Consider the following 12,227-nt stretch of genomic DNA (forward strand, 5'->3'; position numbering starts at 1 on the left):
AAACAAAGTGGTCAGTTTTTTTGACGTAAAAAGTTTGAGACCTGTGTCGCCCAGTGATCAAGTTTTGTTTCAGATGAAGTGTGAAAAACCTGTGCGTATGTAGAAATGTTTCAAGACCTACCAGAGAAACTGATCAAAGTTGAAGAGGGGGCTGATGATGCACCGGTATCAAGTGACCATAAATCCAAACATAGAACACCGGCTATCAGAAAATCGGAGTTCGATACTTTGGAATGTTTACGGAACCAACTGACGTATTACTCGTCGAAGAAGGTGCTGACGGAGAGAGCTTTCGACGAGTTGCAAGATACGTTGACAGAAATCGGAGACTCAGTTTTACAAGTTCATAAATTACAATCAGCTCAAATTTCTGCAGGAAGTGTTCTGGATCAAATCATACAAGACGCAAGAACAAGTGTTACCCGCCTTCAAGCTGAGATCGATAATTACAAATTGCAGTTAAAGTCAAAAGATAGCTCTGGAGTAGATAGCTTATCGCCTGATAAAACACCTCACAAACTGGCAAACTCGTCGCCCCGGTCAATCAGTAGCATGTCTGTGGGCAGACGGAATGAAAAAGACTCAAAGTTAGAGGCTTTAGAATCAGAATTGAATCGATGCCAGGAACGAAATAAGATGGTACTAATTGAGGAATGGCAATTGCGTGAACAATACAACAGTCATTTGAGTAAGAACCATTTCTTCCAAGTAAACCCCATGTAATTCATACGAAAGAAAAATCAAATGTAAGAAGACGCAGCAGAATATAAGCATTATAAAAAAGGCGATCATTTCCGATTCGTCAAATGAACTGAGCTTTTTTCTAAAAAGATAAATGTGACTGGTGCGAACAGGATACACAGCGTGAGACTACTGTACTAAGCATTTCTCTGGGTTTATACTGTGTGCCGTTTTTTCTTGAGCTTTAAATACGTTCAATCTTAGCGTCGAGGGGACTAGGAAAATTTATTGAAATTTTTTTTGCGTTGAAAAGCTAAAGAAGCTCGAATAATAAGTAATTTTAGAGCAAACGAAATCATTTGATTTGGCAGTGTGACCACTAAGAGTTTCAATACTTAATAGCACATTTTTTCATGAAGTTATTTGAAGAAATAAACTGCTAAAATTTACGTCTGTTTTGCAACTTTGAAATTTTTAGACCCGTCATAATCCTGCCAACTACGAATAAGATGAAAAAGTCTTCCTGTTAAGATGCTTTACACTCGTTACTGCCTCTATTGGTTTTACTGGGACAGTTTCAAATGTCTGAAAATGAATGAACCAATCAACATAGTTTGATATGAATCCTCCCGAGGGTCAGAAATTATTAATTGCGCCCGAGAAAGTTTGAAGCAATTATTGTAAATGTGTGTGCTATGTGCTTTTGATGTAGAACAGTACAGAATTTGACTTCTTAAGTGACTTTTTCACGCTTGAGTTCTTGAGTTTTGAGTGATCTTTGTTGCTCCCCATCTTAAATAAAATTTAATTCTAATATAAAAGCGATTGTGTTCGACAAAGAAGCAGCACGATGGTACCATAGTTGTTAAGATTCTGGACCGGCATCCTGGAGGTCAGCGGTTCGAAAACATGTGGGGGCGTTTTTTGCACACATAAAACTTCTCTAAGCTACACCTTTTATAAATTAATTTCCCCGCCTGTCGTTCGAGAGCAATTCATCCGACTTTAATTGGTTTGTTTAAATTTTTGTAGTTTTGCAACTTTGAAGCAAAAATAAACTTTTTCATAAAAAAGAGACAGAAATGAGTTATCCTGCTTTGCTTCGGTGATTTTTTTATTGCTTGCAGCCTGATGGTTGTGCTGAAATTATGATAAAATGACGTCCACTCCTCAGTTATCGTTGACCATTTTGAATAGCAAAATTAATTGGAATCTCAACACAACATTCATTTCGGTTGAAGCGTCAAGCAAGCAGTGTCTAAGATAGAATATGATATTTAACAAACATTTCGATGGGAATTTAGCGATGAAGTTGAAGTTCAATGTTAAGGCACTATCTGAAACAACTGCTAGAGTCTGACAATCGGCGTCAAAATGTCAGAATTACTGGAGTAGCTGAAAAGAACAGCACTACACACGATGGCAAGCTGATTTCAGAGCGAACTGAATCAACGATGAGAGCTGTTCCTCAGATATTGACGTGTTAAGAAGCAGGACTGCAGCTGAATGACATCTCAATAGCTCATCGCCTACCATCCAGACTTCATAGCTCAGCGAAACTAATAACTTTACGTTTTTCGAGGCGTGTTGCAAAAATACAGCTGCTGAGAAGGAAGAACGAACTAACATCTATTCCTGAGTTGAGTCATTCGGATATCTCAAGACATTAAAAAAGCAAGACTCAATTTCCTTCAAATGATGCAACGCGATCAACGTATCAATTCTTGCTGGACCAAAGAAGGCACTTTTTATTACTTCTGGAAGGAAAATCATATGATATATAAGATAAATGGGCTATATCAGGGTGCTATTGATTTACAGTACTCTATGAATGATGTTAAAAGCTGCTTCGGCGAGGCAGCTGTTTTTTTACCCCATTAAACTAAAACTATGAACTCAAAGTAATTGAAAGCAATTTTTACACTGCTGTAAAGCGTGTGTCTGTCCTGCATGTTAATGTGCGCGCCTTAAAGAAAAACTATTGGGAATTGGAAGCACTTGTAACAAGTTTTGAGTCTCCTTGGAGTTTTGTGTCTTACAGAGGCATGGCTCTCCGACTCTGTGGAATATAAAACTACCTTGTTTGTGGGTATAAAGAATACAGCGTAAAAACTGCGCATCACTGGTGACGGTGTTATTATCCAGCTGCCTGACAATTTGACAATACTAAGAGAAATACAAAAAAATTTAAAGAAGCCTTGTTACTAGCAATTGAAATCAATAATTTTAGTTTTATGTCAATTACTCTGTTTATGTTGCTGATGTTTAGTTGAGTTTGTTGAGACGTTGGATGTTTTTTTGCAATTATTTACTGAGTCTAACGATCCCTTTGTAATTTGTGATGATATAATTATTGTCCTCCTTAAGGAAAATAAACTCACAAAGAATTGCAATGGCTGTATTGCAAGGAATTAGTTTGTAATAATTGATGCAATACCCACTTGAATTGAAAACTCTTATGTCTTGATCATTTCTTTTTCAAAATTTTAACCAACCTCTATTTTCAGTTTTGGAGCACAATAATTTTATAGACCATAAGTCGATTCCTTTTAAATGGTACTACGGTTGGGTGAATCATAAACTAACAAAAAAATAAAGAGACATAAGTTTTTTGAAATGCAATACAAAAATTCAAGAATTTTGCCATCATTTCTATACGGAAATACAATTTTTGTTGGATTTAATAAACGGTGACCTTGAATCATCCTATGAGTTTTATGAAAATACTTCCCTGACAATGTTAAATAAATGTGCGCCAATCAGAACTGACAGTGTGAAACAAAATAAGCAAATTCCTTAGTTATCAAACAGAATCAAGGACTTTAAGATAAAAAGAAACAGAGCACATCGAAATAGAAATGGTCCCAACTAGAAACAGACTTCAATACTGTTAAATATATACCGGCAAAAGCTAATGCCCGATTAAGACCAAGCAAAACTTTTACGAGATAATTTCAAGACACATTTGAGACTCAATACAATTGTATAAATTATTAAACGATAAAAGCGTCAGTCTCAAACAACACTGACCTACCAGCGAATGAAAATGTTAAAGAATTCAACATGCAATTTACGAATATCGGCCTCAAATTACGAGATTCAGAATATTGTTACAAATAAGGAATTAAAAACATTTGCGTCTGAAAGTCAGTCCATGTTTTTTATTGATGTCACAGATACAAAAATTTCTGATCCCATTATTTCGATTGATAACAAAAATAGCTCATGCGATGATTTCATAAGCAACGTGATAGCAAAGACGTTTAAGCAAGAACTATCAGCTCTCCTTGCTGCTCTTGTTAACCAGTCTTTCAAACAAGGTAAACTTCCTTCGATAATCGCGTACAAAAGGTTTCCCATTGTTTGACGGCTGTAAATCAGATATCATTAATTATCGACCTATATCGTTAATGAAATAACAATACAATTTTCGGGAAGGCAATGTATGAAAGAGTTTACAATTACTTCGAAAAATTTAGATTATTTAATTGCAAACAGAATGGATTTAGATCAAAGCACAGTACGATTAACGAGGTAGCTTGCAAAACCTAAAAATTTGATCAAACAATAAACGAGAAGTGGGAACTTTCTTTCTTGATTTGAAAAAGGCTTTTAACACCGTAGACAATGAAATTTTGTAACGTAATTTAGAATGTTTTGGAGTAAGAGGAACATGTTACAATGGGTTCAAGTCATATCTTGGTGATAGAAAACAACGGGACCCTTCTGCTTGTGCTCAATCAGATGGTCCAGGAGCGGTTGGCTTCACTAGTTGAATCCATAGGCTCATTCTACCGTGAGTAAAGGCAAGGTTGCTAAGGGAGTAAGTAGGGGCTCAGTCCTAAAATTTCGCCAGCCTAGTATTTGTTCCGATTTTTAAAGATTTTAAGTCGATAATTTAATTTAAGTAAAAATTATTGAACCTAGTACACCAGATATTTTTCTGATAACAGGTAGCAACCCATGATCGACGACAGAAAGAAGATATTTCTACAGCCCCATTTCATATATGCTATCTTCATGTTTAAATTTGTCAAATTAATTTTAATGTGATGTTTTGTTATTCATCAATCCTGGGCAGATCATTGTAGGCCATCTGGTCTTGTTATCTGTCCTCATCTGTCTTATCTTGTTAAATATTAAAAACTTCTTTTTAAATGACTAAGCAGTAGAATGAAAAATATTCAAAGTGAATTATTGGCCATCAATTGTGCAAATTATTTTTTGATCTTAAATAAAGTAAATAAAAAATGGATGCTATTGACTGAAATTTATATAGCATTTAATGTTGATTTGATATTTTGTGCTTGTTTTTTTTGCGCTTCAATGGCCAATCATTTAGTAAATTTTTTAATTTTATGATGAAACGTTATAAATATGCTCAATATACTGTTTAATTAGTGAAGGTTTTAATTTTGAACTGACAATTTGTGTTTGTTTTAAATGGAGGTGAGAAACCTTTTGAATTGTTTAGAGGGTATCGAGAATCTAAAGCGTGCTGTTAGAGAGAGCGAAGAGATACACTCTGACTCTGTATTCGGAGGTCTATTCCAGGAGTGGCTTCAACTACGAGGCACAGAGAGTTTCCTCAAAGCGCAGAAAACCTTTCTGGACCAAGAGATAAAGGCACTGGAACTCAATAATGCAGTCAACCGTAAGTTGGGCTGATCTCCAAGTCGCTATTTTCAGATGCAATACGCTCTTAGATATTATCCATTTAACGAAAGTTAACATGCCGTTAGCGCACGTATTTTCGTTTTGAACAATCAAAATTTAACAAATTTTTGTAAAAGCCGCAAAACCAAATCAGTTTATCGAAGCCGTTCTTGACAATGAGAATTAAGATTTCTTTTTTTAAAAAAAAATCGTTTTAACACTTTTTGGATGCTACGTAGCTCAAGACCATACACTAGACGATCAGCTGACTATAGATTGCTCACCGAGCTTTCCTTTAAAAAGTTGATAGGTGCTCGGTTAAGTACAGAGCAAGGAAAATGTGCATTTCGAAAAAAAATGGTGTTATAAGACCCGAACTTAAACTTTTTTTTGCTCCGAACCAGTCTACTCCAAAACCTTGATCTCGTGAACTTTGTCTTTAGCGCCCAGGGGCATTAAGTGCTCTTAGAGCCTTTCAGCTCTGTTTCAGTTCAAACTGTTTTGGAGACTTATTCTTATGGTGTGAAGGGCGGTTCTTAGAGGTTGAAGACATCCCCACTGTTGACCCCCCACCACTGAGCTAATGCCCCCCACCGCAGTGATGCCCCACAATCAACCCCCGGTGACCCCCCCTCCCGTGGCTAGCTACTGACGAACAACCGCTTGCTAAAAACGCAAATTTTTACTTTTGTCATTTTTTTTCAAGCTTTTTGAAAAATTTTTTGACATTTTTTGATTTTTATCAGCCCTAGGTGTCAAAGAACCTCCTCTAGGGTTCGATAATAGGTTACTGCATTGTTTCTAGTTGTACTGGAATGGTTTCAACATTTTAATATTACAAATTTTGTTAATTTTTTGACAAAACGTGCAATTTTCTCAAATTTTTTGACATTTTCCTTATTCAGGTCTTTCCAGACCCAATGGCCAGGAAACATCCTAAGGGGTTCGATAATAAGTTACTGACAAATTTTTAATGGCCATGGAATAGTTATTCAACTTTTTAATGCCTCTAGGGTTTAAAAGTAGGTTACTGCATAATTTCTAGATTAAATGGAATGTCTTGCAAGATTTTAACATCACGAATTTTAGCCTATTTTTGATAATTTTTGCCATTTTTTTCCAATTTTTTGACATTTATAGTCATTATTCAGATTTTTTGAGCCTCAAGGGGCAGAAAACCTCCGTTAGGGTTTGACGATAAGTTACTGAAATATTTTTGTTGGCCATTCATTAATTTTCAGCTTTTTAATATCACAAGTTTTAGCAATTTTTTTTAAACAAAGCTTGCAATTTTTTGTCATTTTTTAGGTTTCTCTGGCCTCAAGAGCCACGGAACTTCCTCTAAGGTTTGATAATATATTACTGCATAGTTTATAGATTTAATGGAATGTTCTTCAAGGTTTTAATATCACTAATTTAAGCAATTTTTCAAAATATTGGCAATTTTTTCATGCTTTTGAATTTTTTCGGGCAACAGAGGCCCTGGGACCTCCTCCAAGAATTGATAATAATCTGTTGCATAGTTTCTAGTGTTAATGGGATGGTGATCAAAATTTTTTATGACTCCAGTTTTAGCAATTTTTGGATAAAATTTAAACCTCAAAATTTCGGAAAATTTTCATGTTCCAAGTGTAAATTTTCATGAGCCTGTGGAACTATTTCAGGTTTGAAACAGGGATACCGGATAGTTTCTTGAGACAATGAATTGGTTCCTAAGATGTTAATGTCTTGAATTTTAGCAAGATTTTGTTAAAATTTTCAAATTTTTCAAAAATTTTTCAATATTTTTTGTCCTTTTCTGAGTTTAACGACCATTGCTGGCCAACAAATTTTTTCAAGTCTTGCAGATGGGTTACTTGACAGTATCCCATCATTAACCCCCCTCTCTTGTTGATGCCGAACTTCAGCTGCTGTTATGTAGCCTAATGTCGCAAATCGTAACAAATATATTAATCCTGTTTGTCGTTTATGCAATTTTTCGCTTGGCCGATTACGGGTTAGAGAGGTAGTGCCCTGAGGTCCCTAAACCGTGGCTAGCTGTTGACGAAGCCAACCGCTCGCCGGTCGTTTGAGAGCAATTCGCCCGACGTCAGTCGGTTATGTTTCTTGATTTCTACTGTTGATATATGAAATTTTGCCGTGTTTTTAAGTGTATTGTCCGTTATTTTATGGCTGAGCGAAGATAATTAAGTAATTACTTAATTATCTTTCTAATTGATCGTCCATTGGTATCATATTGAAATTGATTTTTTTGCCGATTTAAAGTAGCAGTTATTGTTTTAGTGGTTGAGGTGCAGAAGTCAAACGACATTGCAGCTGAAATTGAGAATTTAGAGTTGACGGCTGTCAAAAACCAACAGAAGCTGCAACGTCTATTTGAAGAAGTGTACCAATCAAATCAAGCTATTGAAAAGTTACAGGAAGAAAATTTAGGTCTCATTTCACATAATTTGCTGCCATCCTTAGAGCTTGACGAGAATCTTGCAAAACTCCCGGCGCAAATCAGCTCAGATTTAATTACACTTAGGAGTCCAAGTGCTGACGAGAGAACTGTGAACGCATTTTGCAACTCACTTGGTAGCTCTCAAAGAGACCGAGTCAACTTCGAGTTCAGAGCGGAGATGAAGAAAGCAGTCGGAGTTGCTTCTGGATTGCGTGACTGTGATATGATTGCCGAACTTGAATCTCAATTTGCGACTGTTCTCTCAAATCAGAATCTTCTCAGCGCTACTAACGTCAAATCAGAATTCAATTACAAAGACAAGCTTGCTGAGTTATCGGTAGTTTGTGCGAAAGGGGAAATGGATATAAATAACAGAATGAAGTTACTGGAGAGACGAAAAGACTCTGGTGTTAACGGTGATATCTTGAACCAGATTGAGCAGAGGTTGCTGGAAATGGAAGATGAGTGTGGCCAGTACCTGGTGCCCTGGGTTACAGTCGACGGGCTGTCTTTGAGGCAATATCGACAATTAGTTGAAGACAAGTTTAGTTACAACAACAATAGTAGTAGTACTCGTTAGAGGTGCTAAAATTGAACTGACGGTCAAACATTTGAAGCTGAAACCTTAGTTTGAAAAAAATTGCTTGTGGTTGTGAGAAAGCAGATGTGTATAAAATTTTATTGTGTGTTGTTCCTGATTGATCTTGTTTAAAGTTTTGATGTTTAATTTGTCCAGTTTTTTAGCTAGCCAGTAGGCAAAAGTTTGATTCTATTAGCAAGCGAAAGCTGGAACTAACGTCTTTCAATTGCACGATTTAATTCGGGAAAATTCGAAGCTTCCAAACAATAAGCTGATTTTTGATGTTTTCATTGACATAATGAACAACGATGTATAATTTATTGCCTTTCAGTTGAGTACTGAGCTGTAAGTGTCTTTGTGTTCAATTGCGTCCATTTTTGCCGTGTTATTGAGATGGGCCGTTTTGACATTTCCCTGCTGAAGTACATGACTTCTGAGCAGTTCCGAGTGTTGACTGCGGTGGAGTTGGGCATGCGAAACCACGATCTAGTTCCACACAGACTGGTGGCTGTCATTGCCAATCTCAGACACGGAGGAGCTCACAAGGTAAACCCCTCGAGTGTATTACGTCTATTATTCGGGTCTTTCCTATTTTAGCCCCCCCCCCCTCCATTACGGTATGTTTACCAAGATTTTTTTGGGTATACGTTTTATAACCACTAAGATGGGGGCAATAATTGGACAAACCCTAATATTATTCTTAAGACAGCGGTTGTGTTCACTGATCTATTTTTGTTAGATGTGTCCTTGCTTCAGGATGTTGAATGTTCAAATAGGTTTTATCTATTTTAGCTTTTTGTAGCGACTGGAAATTTTGGTCCTCGATTTTCAAAACCGTCCAATTTCAAGATTTGCATCTGCTATATTTGTTGATTAACTATACTATGTATAGTTGGTTTCAGGTGCTGAGAGAATTGGCCAAGAACAGATTGGTGGCTTATGAGACGTGGAGGAGTGTCCAGGGTTACAGACTCACTAATCTAGGCTACGACTTCCTGGCACTCAGATCCCTGGCGTCCAAAGGAAGCCTCACCTCTGTTGGAAACCAGATTGGAGTGGGAAAAGAATCCGATATCTACCTGGCCTTAGATGGCAATGGTAAGTTGGATGTATTATGGATGTATTCTTGTTCCTGGAGCTTGCGTTGGAAATCTTTTTGCTTCCCCGGTAGATTATTGTTACAACCCTATAAAGCTATATGTTTACACATGCATACATACACCTTGTAATGGCTAGTCATTACTCTTATGAGTATATAAACACCGTTTTCGTTGTTTAAACGGTCGCTATTTTGTTCATGCAGGCTTATGAAGACAAAAATTTTGTTCACGAAGGAGGAAACAGCCTTCTGTTTCGTTTCTGCTCATTGCAAACGTCGGATAGTTAGAGTGCCGAATAACTTTTGGATGAAGAATTTGTTCGAATCATCAAATTAGTGGCCAACTAACACTTAATGTCACACTTAATATTAGGCATCTTTATAATTTAGGCATCTATAATTAGCGGTTTCCGAATCAAATGTTAATGAACTTTCCAAATTTGTAATGGATAAAATCAATAAACAGCGCATGCAAGCGTTTTGTAATAATTCTTTGAACTGAAGACGTGTGACCGGAATACGAGAAAAAAATCTGTTATTTCGTTGCCTCAATCTGTATAGAACCTTGCCTCAAAACATTAATAGAAATGCGGGTAATCCGACTACGGTGTCAACATTCAGAGCTTGATAAGGCACCGAGAATCAAAATTACAGTGTTTTGTCATGAAATCTAATCTTGTATGTTTTTAAACGGGGAGCTTACGAAGTTTGCTTTCCAATTTTAAATAACTTCAATAATTCCTTTGAAATACATTTGAACAGATTCTGTGTTATTGTTGATGCTAAACTTGAGGCAATCAGGTCAATGTTTTTTCTAGTACAATAACCTGCGTAGTTAGAAATAGCTAAATAGCTTCTTTCCTTCAAGGTGAGGAGTGCGTTGTGAAGTTCCATCGGTTGGGTAGGACCTCATTCAGGAAGGTGAGGGAAAAACGGGACTACCAGAAACGCGGGCGAAAGGTCAACTGGATCTACCTCTCCAGACTGGCAGCTGTAAAAGAGTTCGCTTTCATGTCCGCTCTGTCCAAGAACGAGTTCCCTGTCCCCAAACCCATTGACACCTGTAGACATGTAGTGGTCATGGGGCTGTGCCCGGGATACGTCCTCAATCAGGTACTACTTTTAATCAAGAATCTTTCACTAGTTCAATGCGACTGCTGTCGATAAGCTCTTCCTACACATATCATTGGCACGGTGTTTGAAAACGTTTTTGAGCTTTCTAGAAATCGAACGGTTTAGAAGATCGCACACTTAGAAGATATCTGTAGATTTATGGAACTTTTTACTTTTTTCCTCTCAACTGTCTTGGCCATTTATAATTGATATTCATTTTTGCACCATGGTTATGTTTATAGAAATTGAAGTGACTAGTCCTCTAATGATGCTATGCAAGCCATTATCTGAGTAGAAAAACGCTTCAAATAACATTTTTAATGAAATTAAATAAATGCGATGGCCGTGTTCATTTATGTATACGTGCTCGAGCCAAACAAAAAAACTGAATGCTTTATATCTGCTATGATTGTGAACCCGTACTGTATTTGCTGGAAAATTTGCAATAGCCAATTTGCTGAGCGGAAAACTTTCATTGAGTAGTTCAATTCAAACTTCATTTTGAAATGGACCTGCCAACCAAGTAAACTAAATCCTGGCCTCAATTTCGGACTTCTGATACTTTCGACACAACGGCTTTTCAATCTTATGTGGTTGTAAATGTTTTATTTTTCAGGTGTATCAATTAGCTGATCCAGCCAGAGTGTTCACTGAATTGATGAACATCCTGATCAGACTGGCATCAGTCGGTCTTATTCACGGAGACTTCAACGAGTTCAATGTCATGCTCTCAGACGACTATCAAGTATCCGTGATTGACTTCCCTCAAATGATCTCCACTTCACATTTCAATGCAGACACCCTCTTTAACAGAGACAAAGATTGCGTGCTCACTTTTTTCAGCAGAAGATACGATTTCCAGCCAGATGACTCGTTGCCCAGTTTGAAAGACATTGAGAAGATGAACAGTTTGGACGAAGATGTGAAAGCGAGTGGATTCACGGCTGACGTTGAAGACGACTGTAACGAGTTTTTAATAGCCAATCAGAGGTCAGACAGTGAGTCGGATGAGGACCAATCGCACGATGAGGAGTCAGAAAAAGAGATTGATGAAAACGCAGAAAACAATCATGTTGAACCCTCGAACTCAGATGCACAGCAGGAGTTCCTGGACTGCAGGAGTTCACACACTGAAGTTAGCAATGTTTCCAAAGCTGTTGACACCGAAACTTCCAATAGAATTAGTGATAAATCGAGCACACGGAACACGGTTAAAACCTCAGAATTGAGCGCCATTCCTCAAACCAACGAGCAACAGGAGCTCGAAGCTGAATTGGAACAGAACTACGAGCGAATGTACCCAACAAGTACTGAAAAAGCGCGAGATCTGAACGAAGAAGTGGGAAGAGATCTGATGTCCAGATTGAGATTGGACAGTGACGTGGGCTCTGTTGGTCAACAGTCAAATCGGTCCAAAGCTAGCACCGCGTACGTATCAACCACAATACCTCCAAGTGTCATTAAACAGAGACTACAAAGGCAAAGTGCAAAACAAGCCAAAAGAGATCAGTGCAGAAAAGCAGTGAAGCATGGAGAGGCTAGTCTGAAAACTAAAAAGAGACAAGAGACTAGCGATGACATAAAAACCTCTATTTCTGCGGTTTGGTATTAATATTTATTTGGCTCTGCTCCGAATTCACGACGATGATGATAAA

The 12,227-nt window shown here is 37.4% G+C and overlaps 2 protein-coding genes across 2 annotated transcripts in view; both read left to right on the top strand.

Annotated features, from left to right (window-relative positions):
- LOC142334720 (uncharacterized) overlaps positions 1-12,227 on the top strand; it is a 75,404-nt gene extending 63,177 nt beyond the window's left edge. The window contains exons 2-5 of the mRNA XM_075382970.1: positions 8,690-8,906; positions 9,263-9,458; positions 10,328-10,572; positions 11,189-12,227. Coding sequence (XP_075239085.1) covers positions 8,754-8,906; positions 9,263-9,458; positions 10,328-10,572; positions 11,189-12,184 — 1,590 coding nt within the window. The 5' untranslated portion in view covers positions 8,690-8,753 and the 3' untranslated portion in view covers positions 12,185-12,227. The remainder of the gene's footprint in view (positions 1-8,689; positions 8,907-9,262; positions 9,459-10,327; positions 10,573-11,188) is intronic.
- On the top strand, positions 53-8,511 carry LOC142334714 (uncharacterized). The gene is made up of 3 exons (XM_075382958.1): positions 53-688; positions 5,156-5,335; positions 7,621-8,511. The coding sequence occupies exons 1-3, from the start codon at positions 106-108 to the stop codon at positions 8,358-8,360; spliced, it is 1,503 nt and encodes a 500-aa protein (XP_075239073.1). The 5' UTR covers positions 53-105; the 3' UTR covers positions 8,361-8,511.

This window comes from Convolutriloba macropyga, chromosome 2 (assembly GCF_964194025.1).
Source record: "Convolutriloba macropyga chromosome 2, txConMacr16.3, whole genome shotgun sequence".
Lineage (NCBI taxonomy): Eukaryota > Metazoa > Xenacoelomorpha > Acoela > Convolutidae > Convolutriloba > Convolutriloba macropyga.

Excerpts from the sequence above, each read along its gene's own strand:
- LOC142334714 (XM_075382958.1), top strand. The coding sequence starts at position 106 with ATGTTTCAAGACCTACCAGAGAAACTGATCAAAGTTGAAGAGGGGGCT. Across the intron at positions 689-5,155 it reads ACAATACAACAGTCATTTGA|AGGGTATCGAGAATCTAAAG; the intron begins GTAAGAACCATT and ends TGAATTGTTTAG. Across the intron at positions 5,336-7,620 it reads ACTCAATAATGCAGTCAACC|TGGTTGAGGTGCAGAAGTCA; the intron begins GTAAGTTGGGCT and ends TTATTGTTTTAG.